Source organism: Lagopus muta, chromosome 1, assembly GCF_023343835.1.
Source record: "Lagopus muta isolate bLagMut1 chromosome 1, bLagMut1 primary, whole genome shotgun sequence".
Lineage (NCBI taxonomy): Eukaryota > Metazoa > Chordata > Aves > Galliformes > Phasianidae > Lagopus > Lagopus muta.
The window spans coordinates 168,202,217-168,219,136 of NC_064433.1; the positions used below are offsets into that span (position 1 = coordinate 168,202,217).

General features: G+C 41.6%; 2 protein-coding genes across 2 annotated transcripts in view; both read left to right on the top strand.

The window, feature by feature from the left end:
* Nucleotides 1-16,294, top strand: part of FAM124A (family with sequence similarity 124 member A) — a 42,182-nt gene extending 25,888 nt beyond the window's left edge. Inside the window, exons 3-4 of the mRNA XM_048930341.1 lie at nucleotides 6,049-6,788; nucleotides 14,134-16,294. Coding sequence (XP_048786298.1) covers nucleotides 6,049-6,788; nucleotides 14,134-14,937 — 1,544 coding nt within the window. The 3' untranslated portion in view covers nucleotides 14,938-16,294. The remainder of the gene's footprint in view (nucleotides 1-6,048; nucleotides 6,789-14,133) is intronic.
* The window catches only part of SERPINE3 (serpin family E member 3), a 74,072-nt gene that overhangs the window by 14,984 nt on the left and 42,168 nt on the right, over nucleotides 1-16,920 (top strand). The gene's annotated exons all lie outside the window — the stretch shown is intronic.

Here is a 16,920-nt window from a genome sequence, read left to right on the forward strand (position 1 = left end):
GTGGTTGACAAAGAAAGACTACTAGAGCAATGATCTTCAAGGTCAAGGATATAGGCTCACAGACTTTTCCTCTGAATTGAGTTACGTAGCTGAGGGGTTAAGATGGAAGTGCAGTTACTCATCTCCCACCACAGCTGTAGACAGTGGAGTTTGGGGAGTGTCATCTCAGGTTTGATTCTGTGTCTCAGCTTTGACTACAAAAGGAACTGGGATAACCCACTTCTTCTGGAGGGACATCTGTTAGGCACCTAACCTTCCACAGAATGACAGTGGTCTGCAGTGGCTGTGATCCAAACAAGAAGGGGTGAAGAAGGGAGTTGTGTGGTTCTGAAGACCAGCTGAGATGACAGTCATGGTCCCATGGACTCAACAACTGCAGACAGGAGAGCAAGTCTTAGTGCTTAGCTTAAGATGTTTAGGCCCTTAAGTTACCAGGCCAGCAAAACAGAGTGTGCAAGAGTGCATGGAAAGATGAATGGAGTGAGATGGCCCTTTTCAACAGCAGCTTGAGCTTATCATGAAACATTGCCCGAGGGAGATCAGGGAAGTGGAGCTGGTGGGGAGGGATGTGAGTTCACTGGGTCTGTAGCATAGCGGGGAGTTTCAGCAATTTCTTCACCATCTAACAGCAATGGTACGGTATGGAGAGACCTGCCATTGCCTTTGTTTGATCACACAGTGCCTCTGTGGGCATTAAGTATCACTTTTTGATAAGATTCATTCCTGCAAGATTGGCTTCTTGCTGAACACTGAGAGCAGTGACATCTCCTCAGAAGACCGATCATATTAATGTATCAGAAAGCTTTTTATCTTCATCAGGCACATAATGATTTTAATTTTCCAGCTGTGGTTTTACTCAATAACTTTTCTGGGCCCTGGAGCAACTAGATAGCAGCACAAAGAGCCTAATATTGTGTGCCCATCTGAAGGAACAGATTGACAGTTTTGCCATGCTCATCAGCGTGCTGTTCTACCTGTGATGCATTTTCTAAACTACTTCAGCAAGGATGGAGGAGTGAGCATCCTGGCACCATTGCCTCCATTCAGCTGCAGCTCCACAGGAAAATACTGCTCTGACAGTAGTATAAAAGATATTTCTCTTCTTGTTACTGTGGCATGGAGATCATCCCCCTTCTTATAGGTTCTGAGCATCCTTCCTGAGCTTGAGGTTGTGTGCTAAGCAGAGCGTGCTGAGAAACACATTATCCTGCAGTCCTGCATTTGTCAGATGCTATTAAACAGTGGGGAAAGACAATGGAGGAGCTGGTGAATCTGTCAAATCCTTCTTGTTATTAATGCTGTATAATTCATCAAACCATGACCTAGGAGTGGATTCTGCTGCTAGAGTTGGCCACTAACCGCCTCTGTTGCAGCTGCCCAGAGAATGATGGTCCTTGTTTCTGAAAACAGCCTCTGCCTTTGTGTTTGCCCTAGAGCCTTTCAATTAACACTCCTAAAAGGCTCAGTCTTGCGTTCGAGTCAAATGAAATGCTCAAGTCCTGTTCAGTGAGAAATGTTGCCATTTCACCATTGCGTTTTGGAACAGAAATGAATTAGGGAAAAATTGAAATGATCTGTGCAGCAAAAATCTCAGGAGGTCTCTATTAGGCAATATTAGGTTTTCATTTTTTTTTACTAATGTTATTTATATAATGGACTTCATTGTTTTCTTTTATTCTTTTTTTCTTTTACATTCCCACAGTTGAAATATTTTGATTTATTGTCAATTAAGAAAATTTGCTGATGTTCAGTACTAAATTATTTCATTATCTTCCCTCTAGCAATTATTTCTTGATAATGAAGTACTGCTTGATGGGAGCTGCAGTTGTGGAGCTTGGCATATTCATTCTGATCCTCTCTCGATGCCTGATTTACGTCTCCTGTAGCACATCAGGCAGTTTGGTCAGAATTCAATCTGAAATCTTACTGTCTGATGTAGTGTTAAAGGAGTCTACTCTGTAAGGTATAAAAGGCTCAGACTTTGTTCCCATGAAGCAGTATGCTACAGCAGGGAAATGAAAGGCCATGATGCAGTGCTGAGATTCAAAATGCAAAGTTGCTGCTCAACTCAGAACATTATGTCAAATATTTATGATTTGAGTACTTCCTCTCAATTTCTTTGATATAAAATGAAAATGTAGACACAGAAGATTGAAAATATCTGCCTCTGTAAATGTACTTTCCCATGAAGAAATCGGGGTTGGGAATCCAGTCTGTTTAAAGTCTCCCTTTGTTCTAGACTCCATCCTACTTCTCATATTACCAAGTTTGCCCAATCCTGTAGGTAAATCTTCATGAAGTATCACCTGATGAGTCTCAGGAGCCTGAAGGTCCCTATCTTCATTCACCAACTCAGGCTTAGAAGAGATGGAACAGACTGGCACAGGCTGCCCAGAGAAGTTGCAGATGCCCTATTCCTGGAGGTGTTCAAGACCAGGCTGGATGTGGCCCTGATCTAATGCCTGCTATAGCGGATGACAACTCTGCATGCAGCAATGGGACAAGATGATCTTTGAGGTCTTTGCAACCCAAGACATTGGGTTCTTTGATTCTACGATTTTGCGTTTCAGGAAGGCAGGTGCTTATCTCCTTCCTAAGATCAGCTATAAGCTGAATTTAGCAATTCCAGACAAGTCCACTGGAGAAGCCAGGAAAACCAGGTGTCAGCCTAGGCTGTTGATGGTGACTTATGAAATAAAGAAGTGTTTGGAGCCCTTCCCTGAAAACGAAGAGACCTGCATGCAGAACAGCTTCAGTGAAAAAAAGAGGGACCAGCTGCCAGGCTGTGGCTTGATAATGAGGGACCATTCTGCTAGAGCTGAGTGTGCAAAAGTCCTGGGGCCAAAAAGCGAAAACAAGAGGGAAGCTTCTCTAACCTAGGGTTATTCAGCTGTCATGAAGGGAACCTCCTCTTACAGCTTCCAGTGATGTGATGTATCTCATGTGTTTTAATGTGAAATGCAGGCATGTTCCATGGGGGAGGAGCTGCAGCTCCAATTGTGTGTATTCCCAGCTGGGCCAGACTACTGGAGTCACAGACTGAAAGGTACTCAGGCAGCTGTGGCATGGTGTGCCCTGCATTCCTGGCCAGCCTCAGCAAGAGCTGAGTTACCAGGATACCAGGCTCTGAATGCCTGGCATCTCACAGGGGCAGCGCCTGTCCCCTAAACCTTAACTGTCACCTCTCCAGGCTGACAGTGCTACCTGGCAGAGAAGCAAAAAGTCTGGAATTGTGAAATGTGCTTTTGTTTTTCGGTAGTGATTACCTCTAAGCAGTGTTGCTGCTTTGCTAAGTCAAAAAGAACTAATCCCCTTCTGTCATGGGGGAAAAAATGTCATGGCTGTGAGAACCACGGAGCTTATTTCCAAATAGATGCCTCAGCGTTTTGATATTTTCTGTGGGATTAACCAGCAATGCAGAAAGGCTAATGCATATGCAGAGCTTTCATTTGCTTCTGTGACAATTTGCCAGGGGGCACACTGAACTTTGTCGTGGGGAATGGTGCCATTTCCCCTCCTTCCCTGTGAGGTTAAGCAAAAAGCTTTGTTAGTAACATAGAAACACTTTGCAGCTTATCATCAGCTCTGGGTAGTTTTTCTTAGCTCCTTGCTTCTCATTTCTACTTTCCTTAAATTTCTGTTTCTTTTACCAAATCAGAAAGGGTGGCTTGCTGTTTTATAAGGAGAGAAGCTACATAATGAAAGGTGTGAAAGTGGCACCTGTACTGCAGTCAAAGCATCTTTGCTGACACAAAATAGACACTGAAGAGCCTCTCTGCTGATTTGCTACATTTTTTTCCCTTCAGCATTAGCTGCTTCTAGCTTAAAAGAAAATAAATAAATAAAAATACAGCTTTCTGTGCTATGTATGTAAACCTAACTTCTAATGATGGTTTTGAGCAGTGCTTTTGTGTCCTTCTGAGGCTGCCACTGAGCATCTGGTGCTGATGGACACAGGCAGCAGTCGCTGCAGAATACTAACGCTGCTGCTGGCTCCTCCAATGGCTCCTCTGCTGAAAAATGCTTTAGACTATTCAGCATCCTTACACCATGCTAAGCAACAGGATGGCAGAGATGCCATGCTCAGGGATTTTTTTTTTCCAATTCAGAGCAAGAAGACTGCAACAGCGATGGCTCTTTGTTTGGCATTGCTGTGCCCAGGCTCCTTTTGAAGCTGCAGTCATTTATATGCATAAATATCAAGCCTGTCGTTTGTTGCATGCTTTCATAGCATTTGTGTGACAAAGGAAATGAAGAGAGAAAAGAGCTGAACATCTTCTATTCCAGTCCTAGGAAATGAATGGCTGCATAGTTATGGTGATTATTTTCTTTCTGGTTTTATTAGGTCAGTGTCCTCCACAATTTGTTTTCCTTCCTGTCCTGCTGTCCCACGTAAAGGACCACAAGAGGACCTCCCCCTCCTTCCCCTTTGTCTTTCTCCCACACAGACATGGGATATCTTTCACAATACCTACCGGTAACAATTGTCACAGCAGAGCCTCTTGCCATGTACTGACACAGATTTATTTTGCCTCATTCTTACATTAACCATCTGACAAATTCACTCTGCATCACCGTTTAATGCAGAGATACAAGAATTCTGCTGTAATTGTATTTTTGATCATTCCCTTGGGTTTTCTCTGTTCGCCCTGGGCAAACAGGGCGAAGCTTGTTGTTTGCTCTGCATGCTGTGTATTTCTGCATCTTCTAGATTGATGCTATATTTACTGGTCATTTCTGGAAAGCTTTCTCTGTGTTTTAAAAGACAACTAAAATATGCTACTTATGTAGTGCAGGTTTTCCATTAAACCAGTTGCCAAAGTATCACAGGAATGTTGTTCTGATGCCAGGGGGGAGGAGGGAGAGCTTAGTAGAATTGCCAATAGGAGAGGAGGCAGCCTGTGAGACAATCCCTCCATTAAACGTGGTCTGCACAATGAAAAGCTTGGGAAGCCTTTCTAAGCCCTCACGCACTTAGGCTTTGTGCCCAGGCTTGAGGTCTCAGACATGTAGGTAGTTTCTGAATACCACAGAGAGGGAACCGTTTCAGCAAATTTATCCAGATTACCTGGATGATTTATTGAACTGTCTTGGATCTTTGTTTGCATGCGTCTCTCTTGGCATGCGACTCCAGCAGAACAGAAGTGGTAATTCCACCCCTGCCCTCCATCCAGCCAATGCTGCTGAACTGTCAGAGAGGTCTTGGGGACAGCAGCACATGCAGCCCCTTTGAGCACTCTCACTGCTAAGTAGGGATTTCTTTTTTCTCTTGAGTAAGGGTAACTTTTTGTGCTTCCTGCTTTTACCACTCTTCCCTAATCTTATAAAAACCTCGAAGCAGTAGTATTGTAGTTATGATGGTCTAAAGATCTAAACGGTGCAGGATTTATAGGAAGGAGTAATATCTTTTCCTGAAGAAGGGCTTGTGTGCCTGAAGGCTTGTCTGTTTTGGTTTTTTTTTCCCAAATGTATCAGTTGGTCTAATAAAATATATTGCTTCTGCCTACGAATTTTGCCTTACTTATTAAAACCATTGCCTTCAGGACACAGAACACTTTTAAGTTGGTGGAAAACTCCAGTGTCAAGGTGATAGAGTGAAGTTCAGCAATGTAATTTCCATGTCCCAAGCCAAGTGGTACAAATTAGAACAAGTTGGGGTGAACACTATCCACCCCAGTTGTTCTGCACATCGTTAGGGGTCCTTTCATCCCCGTGCTACATCAATATTTTGTCTTTCCTACATCTTAGCTATAAGAGGCAGCTCTTTTCTAACACTGAAATGCACTTTGGATAATGTGTTCTGTATGCTTCCTCAGTAGAAAGAGCAACTGCTATGGTATGCTTAATGAAACTTCTCTGTCTCCTGGTTATTTTCTCAACTGATACATATCTGCACATTAGTAAGTGAGCTTGAGGGAGGTGAGAAAAAAGCCCAGTGGGACTGAGTAGACTGCTTCTCTGTGAAGGATCAGCTCAGTATTGACAACAATCAAGGAAATTAGTACATTTGACACCTTCAAGGGCTCTTTTTTCTTTTTATACTCACAGGTGAACTTTCTGTGGAAGACATACAGGACCCATTCCTTGTCAGTGTACATATTATCACAGACCCCGGTGAATCCAAGACTCTTCAGCAAGCGATCGATAAGCTTCTGGCCTGGATCCATCCAGAACTCCAGCTGTTTCGAGTCTCAGAAAGACGTGTGTCCAAGAAGCAAAGGAAGCCAGATAAAGCTGGTGTTTCCCAGCCAGCCCTCGCCGTCATTCTGTTTCTGCAAGAGGAATATGGAGAAGAACCCATTTTGCAACTCCACGAAACCTTTCAGCGACCTCCATGGCATTACCACCACACAGAGCGAGTGCATGGGAAGTTCCTCCCTTACATGCCATGCAGCCAGGACTTTTACACTTTGGCTCCAGAGACTCCTCTGTGGGCTATTCGTCCAGTGCATTATGGAAAAGAAATTATCCGCTTCACAATATACTGCAGAAATGAAAACTTTGTTGATATTTTGAAGTTTTATGAGTTAATACTGAAAAGACCAGTATGTCAGAAAAAAGCGGACTTCTGTGTTTTTCCTGTCTATTCTAACATGGAAATAGACATCCAGTTTTCTTTAAAAAAACTTCCAAAGGGCCACACGCCAATGCCAACTGAGTCAGCGGTGTTGGAGTTCAGAGTGAAAGATGTTGGACAGCTTGTTCCTCTCCTGCCCAACCCTTGCAGCCCAATCAGTGAAGGCAGGTGGCAGACTGAAGATCATGATGGAAATAGGATCCTTTTGCAGGTGAGCCCAGTACAGAGTGAAACAGAAGCACAGTGATTGACTTTGTGCAGAAAACCTTAGCCTACTTCAGCAACAAGAAGTGGAGGCTCTCCTACTGCTCTGTGCTAAATGAAAGAGCCAGGGCATTACTGCTAAAGAGCTCAAAAGCCCTTGCTGTGTGTATAAATACTCAGGAAGGCAGTTGTTGATACTATCCAGATATCAGTCAACCTCAGTTTATGCAAAGAATGATGTGAGATGAGGTAGCCGTTTTAAAGAATGAGGAGAGAGGGAATTATGAGTCCAAGTAGAGAAATGATGGCTGATGGGTAAAGTTTTATAAAAAGTATACACACAGAACTGATAGTTCTATAAAATAGCTCTCAGCTGTGAGATTTTTGTGAGAGACAAGAATTCCTGATGTTTTAAATTATTTTCTAGCATCAATTTGAAAAAAAACAAGGTGACAGCACCTGTATTTTGCCCAGTGATTATCAGGATGGGGAGAAAGGAGGTAAAGGAAAAGAAATGCAACCTGGAAAGCAGCCTGGGATACAGATTCACACAGATTCTCCTTTCAGAGTAATCTCAGGTGCTCATAATCAAGTCCTAGAAGATGATTTGTTTGTTAAGACATCTGTAGCCATGATTTCTGGGCAGCGTATCAGCATGCATCACATCTGAGGGAGTTAAGCAAGAAAACAGGAAGGAAGTTTTAAATAGCCACCTGCTCCACAAAGGGTTTGTGTGGCAATCCTGAGTGAGGTTCACCTGCACTCCTTGTCTGTAGAGATGAAGGCATTTGTTGCTGCTTAGCGTATGAAAGAAGGAGTATAGACCTTGGGAAGACAGTTGTTCAGTTTCTGAGGAAGAGTGTTTGTTTTGGAGTGCATTTCATTTGTGAACTCAGCTTCCTCACCCTTCTGCCAAAATAAAGAAGGTTACTCATCACTCTGTAGGCATATCTGTGTTTGGTTGAGATAGCCTGTTAACCTGAGCCACCACCACTATACCTTTAGACAGCAGCCACTTTCACTCCTTTTCCTTTTTTTTTTTTTTTTTTTTTTTGCCAAGTGTTTTCTAAGTGATATAACTGGTTTATGGGATCTTGCACTGATTTCAAGTAAATTCAGCAGAAGGCAAATAAATAAACAGCAAAAAAATGGAAAACACACTACAGGCCTTGTAAATAAGGCTTTTAATTTCAAAACAGTAAATTTTCAGAACTAATAGGCACCACACAATGTGGAGGCAAAGTGAGACTTACCAAACTGCAGGCTAAGATAAGCCTTACAAAAAAATTAAAACAAGATTTTAATTATAGGTATCAAAAGAGAAGAATGAAAGCCTCCCAGTGCAAGATTTTCATTTCTGTTTTCAGTGAGGGTGATAATGTGAAGCTGAACTGCAAGTGGGAATTCAGTTAAAGAAATGGAAATCATCACATAGAACCGTAGAATCATCTGGGCTGGAAAAGGCTTTCTGGGAGTGGAATGAAGCAAAAGAAGTTCAATATGAGCAAAACAGGGGGAGAGCAGAGGCTGAAAAGTCCTGTAGTAAAGGTTCCGTTATACAGGTTTAACAATTTCATACTATCAGGAGAGAAATCAGGAAAATGTCCTGTTTGTACTCAGACATCTTGCAGCCTCCCCATGGAAAGGGGAATGTAGTCTCCAGTAGGCACAGAGTTTGCATCCCTTAAGGCGCATGGACAGTGCTTGTGCCTGCACAGCTCCTGCACAAGGTGCTGCAGGTCTCACATGTGCTTGGCCTCCAGAAAGGCAACTTCAAAGAGGTGCACATGCAGGGAACAGCTCCCAGTGTGTGCAGAGGAGAAATGCTAAGAAATAGAAACTGCTGGAGTAAGGTCATGGGAGTCAAGCCAAGGTCAATCTGTTGGGACTGTGCTCTGAAAATACGTCAGAAGGTGAACAGCAGGAATGGGAAAAGGTGGTTTCACCTAAATTACTCTTCTGGCACAGGAGCAAAAACCTGTCAAAAAGCAGATTTAAGTCAGCCACTGTATTGATGGCCACCTTCATAACAGCCACCCAGCAAGTGCAAACAGGTTAACATCTTAATTCAAGGCAGGGTGGTCATTTAAGGAAAAGGAATTATATGATGAGGCATGGGTTATAGGAGGCATTTGATTTGGAGGTCTGTGGACTTCTTTATACTCTTTGAATTCTTTCTAACTTAAAAGCAAATTATAGTCTACCTTTTAAAGTGAGATATAGGACTACCTTTCAACTTCTTGCAGAGTGGTGTTATTAACAGTACTATCAATACCACACCATTAGTAATAACTTTCACCTCTTCATAATTCTGCAAGTCCAAAGAATGACTGCACCACATTTTTCAGCCTGGACATAAGTTGGTGTTTAGTGATTAATGGAATGTTTTTATTTACTAGCTATTGGTATTTGTACTTTCCTACAGATTACAATAACTGTTATACTTAGAATTGTAGATATATGACTCTGTCAATAACAGGCAGTGATTAATGTTTGAAATTGGAGCATGATTCCATAATTAGATTAACAAGATGTTAATCTTGTTAATCTTGTTTTTCTTTGTGCACTCACAGGTACTCAGATACTTGCCAGCCAAAATAATTCATATTCTTCAAAACTGCATTTTGCAAATGGAATTATCAAAGGGCTTAAATAGAGTCAGTGCAGGAGAAAATAAGGTTATTTACGAGCAGGATAAGTCTGTTTAATATCATGGACTTTGTTCCTTCATTTGCTTGGAAGCCAATTAAAATTGTTTTGTCACAGTAACTTTTGCATGTTGGCAAGTTAGCTCCAGTGGTGTACCTGTGTACCAGCCAATGCTAAGGGATAAGCAAGAACTAAGAGCAGCACTTATGGGTAGGAAGACACCCACTCTGCTTCACCACTGCGAAGCCCAGAAGCAGGAGCTGTGGGAAAAATATGTAAATATTGTGGCTAAGATTATACCAGTTACTGGTACACAGAATATACTGCTAGTTTCATAGATCTTATCCAGATTCCTGGCTGCCTCTGGGCTTAACCCTCACAAGGGCATCTGAAGAGCTGATGAATGTGCATGCCTGACAACGCAGTGTGGGAAGCAGGAGAGGTTAATAAGTGATGTGCTGGCTTAGTCATGTGTGGCTGGCAAGCTAAGGCTAGTGAGCAGAAAGTGCACAGGTGATAGACTCTTCAAATTAGGAGAATGTCTTTAGATAAGGTAGAAAAATAAAGAAGCCCAGTCTCACTACGAATAGAATAGGATAGAAGCCTATCTCACTATGGCAGTAGAGTTCTTAGTACTAATGATTAGTTTTGGTGGGGACGTAGCTGAGTCAGTCTGTAACTTGGATGGGAGGTGATTTCTCAGGTTTTTTTTTATCTCTGTCTTCTTCATTGATGCAGATATATTTCATGTCATAGTAAGATCTCTGATAACTCTTTACATCCAGCAAAATCTCTTGATAAGGTATCTATCTAGTGTTACAAGACACTTATTCTAGTTTTGTAAACATACAGCATACTACTTTTCAAATATGATCAATTCAGATTTAAATTGCATTTGTGGATTTTGTCTTTTTATATTCTGTCCTTCTGAATACATTTTACCTCACAAGTAAAACTTATTATGGTGATGATAAAGACTAACCTTTGCTATTTTTTCTCAAGCTGATTTTTTTAAAATATATTTTATTTCTGAATCAATCCCACTGGTTTAAATTCACTGATTAAACAAACACCATCATGCTCCTATTGAGTAATGCTGGGAAAACCTGTGTTTGCAATAGTGACATAATTGCAGTACAGCCCATTTGACTGGTTCTGATCTTTTTTCTTTATAAGCAGGTAACTTAAAGTAGGCTACAGGAGCACTTGTGGAATGCTTGTCCAGTATGGGCAGCCCATGTTAAGCTGAAAGTATTTCTCTGTGAGGTTCACCCCAAGTTTGTTGCATTCCTGGATTATGTTTCATGAAATTCTTCTACAACCTATTGTAATGCATAAAGACTCTAAATCCCTCCCTGCTTCACAAAGATTTGCGCAGAGATTATGAATGAGTAGCAGATTAGCATTAGATGAGAAAGCCTATTCTGTCAGAGAGCTGATCAATTCAATCTATAGCCAGTTTTGATGTGTGTGTTTTTGACAGGGTCTGGCACATCTCTCTCCCTGAATTTGGAGTTCCTATCAAAACCTACTTTCTTGGTGTGGTGGAAGCTGTGCACAGCTGTTTAGATCAGGTTTTGTTGTCTTAAGAGGCTGATCCTTCTTGCCAGCATCTCCACCAAGCTTGCTCCTGATGCCAGCAGTTTGGTCAGGCTGTGGCAAGACAGCAAGCAATGAAGAAATCAAGCGGTGAGAAGGCTGAAGATAGGTAATTAAATAAAGGAAATAATTCAGAAAGAAATTCAGCCCATGGAACTAAAAGGTCGAGAGAAGAGCTGAGAAGCAGAGAGGAAGCTAAAGAGCAGCTGAATGTGCATGACGTAGAGTCATAGAATGGCTGGGGTTGAAAAGGATCTTAAAGATCACAAAATCATAGAATTCTTAGACTTAGGAAGGTTCCTTTAAAGGCCATCTAGTCCCACTCCTCCGTGATGAGCAGGGACTTGCAAAGCTAGAATTGGGTTGCCCATGGCTTGATCTAGCCTCACTTGAAAGTCTCCTGGGATGGGGCACCATCCACAACTCTGGGAAACCTGTTCCAGTGCCTCACCACTCCCACTGTAAAAGACTTTTTCCCTATATCTAGCCTAGATCAACCATCTTTAAGCTTAAAAGCGTTTCCCCTTGTTCTGTCACATCAGACCTGCTTAAGAGCCTGACCCCTTCTTTCCCATAGAATCATCTATTAAAGGGAAGACTTCCATAGTGCCCACACAGAATTTGTCCCTGTGAAAGTGTCAGATCTGTCTCCAAAAGCCTTGTGTTTCCACGTCAGTTTTGTCCGAGTGTTGCCATTGTTTATCCTTTCACAAACAAGAAGACTGCATTTGCTTGCATCCCTGGTTTCTTTAGATGCCTAGTCTTCCCTGTTACCAACTGGTCTGCTGAAACACGAAGACATTGCATGGGAGCAAGCTGTGTCAGACAATCCAGTCTTCTCTCTGCAACGTAGGAGAAGCATGAACTCCTGCTGATTCATCACGAGTTGTAACTGATTCCATGTGGCATATCTGATATCAGAGTTACTGCATAGAAAAAAGGAGTATCCTTGATTAGTGCAACCAGCAATATAATAAAGAGTGCTATCTTGTACAAGCCCATCAAAAGAATGGGGTGATCTGCTTTATACCTTCAGAGTGCCATATGATCATTTCTGGGTTACCCAGAAGTGTCTTCAATTAAGAAACTGCTGGTACTTTCTTCATGGACACGAGTCTTTTATCTTGTTGAGAAATTTCTTAAGCAAATTAACTCATCAACTGTGTAAATAAACTGACGTTGCATGAAGACATCTAAAGTGACTTCCAGTCATATCTTGTTGACAGTTTAACTCATTTTATTTGATTCTTTTGCACCCATGAATCCCTATCAGTTTATGAAACTGTGGTTAGTTTACTCATGAATATGTTTAATTCTTTATGGCGTTAAAGCAAACATCTTGTTTTGTTAAACAGAAATAGGTTATGGATTAACACACTTCATTACAGATATACTGGAATATATATTTACATTCATCAACAATGCCTAATTGAATTCCTAAGGATTGGCTGTCCTGTAAATCACCTCCAGATAGGCAATCAGAAACAAGCAAAAAAAATTTATAGACATGAAAATTCTTTTCATCTTGTATTTTCCTCCTGTAAAATCACTGCAATGAGAAAGAGAAGATTGTTGTGACAGATCTAGGTCACTAAGATAATATGATGTGCACTAGCAAGATGTTTGAAGCAGCAGTGTATGGAGTTCTTTTAGAGAAAGGGGATAACAAAGTGACCTCCGTGGCTGCCGGGCCTCATCCATTTCTGTCATGCCATATAATCTCTTTTGTAAAATGATCAAGCTCCATCTTTACCATTACTTGCCCCAGAAGACTCTTCTGATGCGATTAGAAACCCTTTAGTAGTTTGTCATATATGTTTCTTAATGGATAATTCATCTTATCTTTCTTTTTTCTTTTTGCCTGCATCTTTTTCATTTTGAATTTATTCTTACTCATATAGGGGTGATTTAAGACACGTGCAGCATTCTGGATGAGGCCTTACTAGTGTTGTATGCACTGCATTAATTCTTCTTTACCTAACTTGAAACTGCTCAGAGTGATGTTTCTCACAGCCTTGTCACTTTGATAGTGCATAGTGACCAAGATCTCTAATTCCTCCTCCTCTGTTATTTCTGACTGACAAGTCCCACAACTGAGACAATGTTTATTTAAAGGGTTTTTGCAGTTCGTCCCATTAATTCCTCTCTCTTTTGGGACTGAAATCAAGCATTTTGTATTACATGAAAAATTCCAATAAAAAGAATCTCAACTGAACTTTTTAAAATGCAAACTTCTAAAAGCCTTGCTGAGATGAGTGGGATGATGACAAGAGTTTATAATTGCTGAGACACTAGGGGCTTAGTTTACTTATCAGTGTCTAATCCCGTATGAGAGTCACCTGGCCTCCAGCTACTCCTTGAGGACATTGGCTCTCCACATGTAACAACTGTTCAAGAATCCAGCAGGTAGGCAACTGAATTCCTCTGGAGGGATGAGATTTGGAACCAGATTCAGATCGTAACCATCAGCTCTCTTTGTCGTAGGTGTCTACAAGCAAGTTAGATGTCTAAAGCTGTCCTTAAAATCCTTAGGAGCTATCTTACTGAGCAAGTGAATTCTGGAGTATTCCGCTCAGCGAACTGGATGAAAGAGATAATGTCCCTGTTGAAAGAAGTGGTATATTCCCATTGAGATGACAGAGAATTAAGTTACTTGCTAAAGGCTTTTTGATGTCTCAGAGGAAAAATAAAAACATTTGCACCACAGTAATAAAGAAATGAGGAATAATGGTAGTACCATACGTCTCCCATTTCTTTATTTTTGTTCTTTAGCTGTCACTAGGGTATTAATGTTGGAAAGCAGAATATGAATGAATCTGAACGAGTCAATATTATCTGAGGATTTCAAGCTAGTGTAATTCAGCCTGCAAGGCAGGGATCCTCTTCCATTTATTCTTGTTTCCTTGAAGGCTCCTTATGTAAATATTTGGGATTTTGGCAGGGTGATTTCTCTTTGTTATTGAAGTGAAACATTTGCTGTGAGCATACTGAATGAAGTGTGCTTCGTAATTATTTGCAGTAACAACTCAACATCGGAGACTTACAGTTGTAAGACTGCCAATTCTGTATTAATATGATCTTCTTTTCTCCTTCTCCTGCTGCAGCAAGCACGCAGTTGGTGTAGGAAGTCTGCAAAGCAGAACAAGCATCCATATCCATCTGTGTCAACAGATTCCCACTTCACCACTTTGCCAGGCTTTCATCCTCAGAGCCACCAATCTGTCCCTGAACCGCCAAAAGAAATGAGTCAGAACAAGGTGCATCATGCAAATGGCCTTGGCCATTATCTTGGTTTCTCCCAGCAGGACCTCAGACACAGTGATCAAGAAGACTTCACACGCAGATCCAGCAGTGCCTCCAGCATTTTGTGGTCATTTCAACGAAGCAAGTCTCTGTTCTGCTTGCCTACAGCGAGTTCCTCCTCAGCCTCAGAGAATGCTCATTTCAGAGAAGCGTTTCAGTTTTTAAATACTGAGTCACCTGCAACCAGGTTAAAAACATGGAGATGCAGCCCTAGGCTTAACATTGATGACTTGGAGGATGCACAGGAGACTGATGTGGACACAGGGAGGAAGCTGTCCTTCTCAGATCTGTCTGTGGTCTCTGCATACTCTGCCCTTAACAGATTTTGCAATGACTTGGAAGCCTCTCTTCCGCCAGGGAAGCAAGCCTGCAGAACGAGTGCAAAGGCTTCTACCAGCGGAAGGCCTGTATCCTCCGTGTGCAGTACCTTTGATCCCATGGATGGTTCGCTGCCATCTCTCTCTGAGTGGCCATCCAGCTCATTCATGGCAACGTCTCTCTCTAAGCAGCCCAAACAGTCTTCAAGAACAGCCCCTTGTTCCCTTGATGATTGTGGTAGCATTTTCCCAGTTTCACCAACTAATGACGAAGAATTTTACATCTGAGGTTTCTCTGTCTCACACCTTCTGGGACAAATTTCTTTTTGTGATGACTGGGCCCTACTTGAGCTTACAGGATTTTTCTCATGGAAGAGAAGGTGATGCAGAGAAGTATGCTAGATGTTTGAAGAAAGCTCCTGGATCCCTCAAGAGATGAATGTTCCCAAAGAATGTACCGTAAAGCAGTCTGAGCTGATGCCCAGTACCTCTGCATGGGGGGAGATGATCTGCACAAAGGCTTTTCCGTGCCAGTGCAGGGCAGAGGGTTCCTATGACTGACCCTTAGACTCTTGGTGAATAAAATTCCAGAAAAGACGCGTAATAATCCAATTCTCCTTGATACAAACTGAAGAGTAATTTGTGACACCAAACTGCTTTAAATTTTCAGAGAAATTCCCTTAACTCAGAAAGATGGGAGTACAAAGAGATCTTTTCTGCTTGCAAGTTCCAAAGGTAGCTATAAGGATGCAGTTCCCAGTAGTGTGTCTCCAATAGGCTCAGAGAAGCCTGTGAGGTTGCCCATCATTCTGTCTAATATCTGAGAGTTTACACTGCTGGGAAGAAAGAAACTCCATTCCTTCCACAGGGAAGAGGAAGCTCCACTGGATATCTTTGCTTTGACTGTACAGAGAGTGCCAAACTGGAAATTTGATGTAACTTTTTCTACTCATCTGCACATGCAACCTGTTCTTTCCAGCTGGGACTGTAGTCTGAACTGCTTTATATAAGCCAGTGGTAATTCAAGTAAACAATATTTACTACCTCTAACTCAGACAATTCAGAGTTTACCTTTTTGGAATACAAAGCAAGAAAAATAACCCAGCATTTTTATACCTTGCACCACCAACCCAAAATATATAACAACTTCATTTTTTTAAGGGTTGTTATTTTTCTGTAAAAATAATTGATGCAAAGATGTATTCTTCATATTTCCAGAGCAAGCGTATTTGTTCTTCTCATACAAGTCTGTCCAAAGGGAAAACAAGTCAAAATTTACTGGCTTTTAAATTGTGTTTTTAAAATACATATTCTTGATAACCCGTTTTGCTACAATTAAATTGATATTCAAAAAAGAATAAATTGTAAGTAAAAAGCCATTAATATGGCAGCTAAGTGCAACTTTAAGCTCAAGGAGGGAAGGTTTAGATTGGGTATCAGGGGGAAGTCTTTTACAGAGAGAGTGGTGAGGTGCTGGCACAGGCTGCTCAGAGAGGTTGTGGATGCCCCGTCCCTGGAGGTGTTCAAGGCCAGGTTGGATGGGGCCCTGGGCAGCCTGGTCTGGTATTAAATGGGGAGGTTGGAGGCCCTGCATGTGGCAGGGGGGTTGGAACTTGTTGATCCTTAGGGTCCCTTCCAACCAAAGCCATTCTGTGATTCATTCTGTGATTCATTCTAAGTCGGATTTATAGATTGGATCATGCAGATTCTGAAAACTTAATTTTGTGCCAGAGAGAAGTGACACTGACTGCAGCTTTAGTCCAGCCAGTAAGAAAATGGCTGTGTTAAAAGGTGGATGTTAGATGCTGCATGAGATCTATACACAGGTTAGATGAAGTTATATGAAGGCTTACCTTGATGGCACTGAATAAAAATGCATTTGTGAAGGAAAATGTTAATATTGCTAGGGAGTCTCACTGTGAAGAATTGCTGCTTTGAAGAAACAAACAAACAAATATAAATTATCATGTACATAATCTAAATAATAGTTGTGAAATTTGGAACAGATCTCCTGGCGCATTGTAATTATTTCAGTAAATGCAGTTTGTGCAAACAGTTCTGGAAGAAGGTCTGAGGGAAACAGAATACATGTTTATAGTGGAAGGAGGGGAATTCCATTAAACTTGTACCTCAAATCCAGATGAGGCCTGGATATCACTCCTTAAGACTTTTTCTTTTTGCTGTTACTTTCTCCACATAGAGAAAGGCATCAGGCTTAAGTGCAATTCTCCTCTTTGTGAGATGCAGTCGTGGTGTGTACCAGAGGTAAGC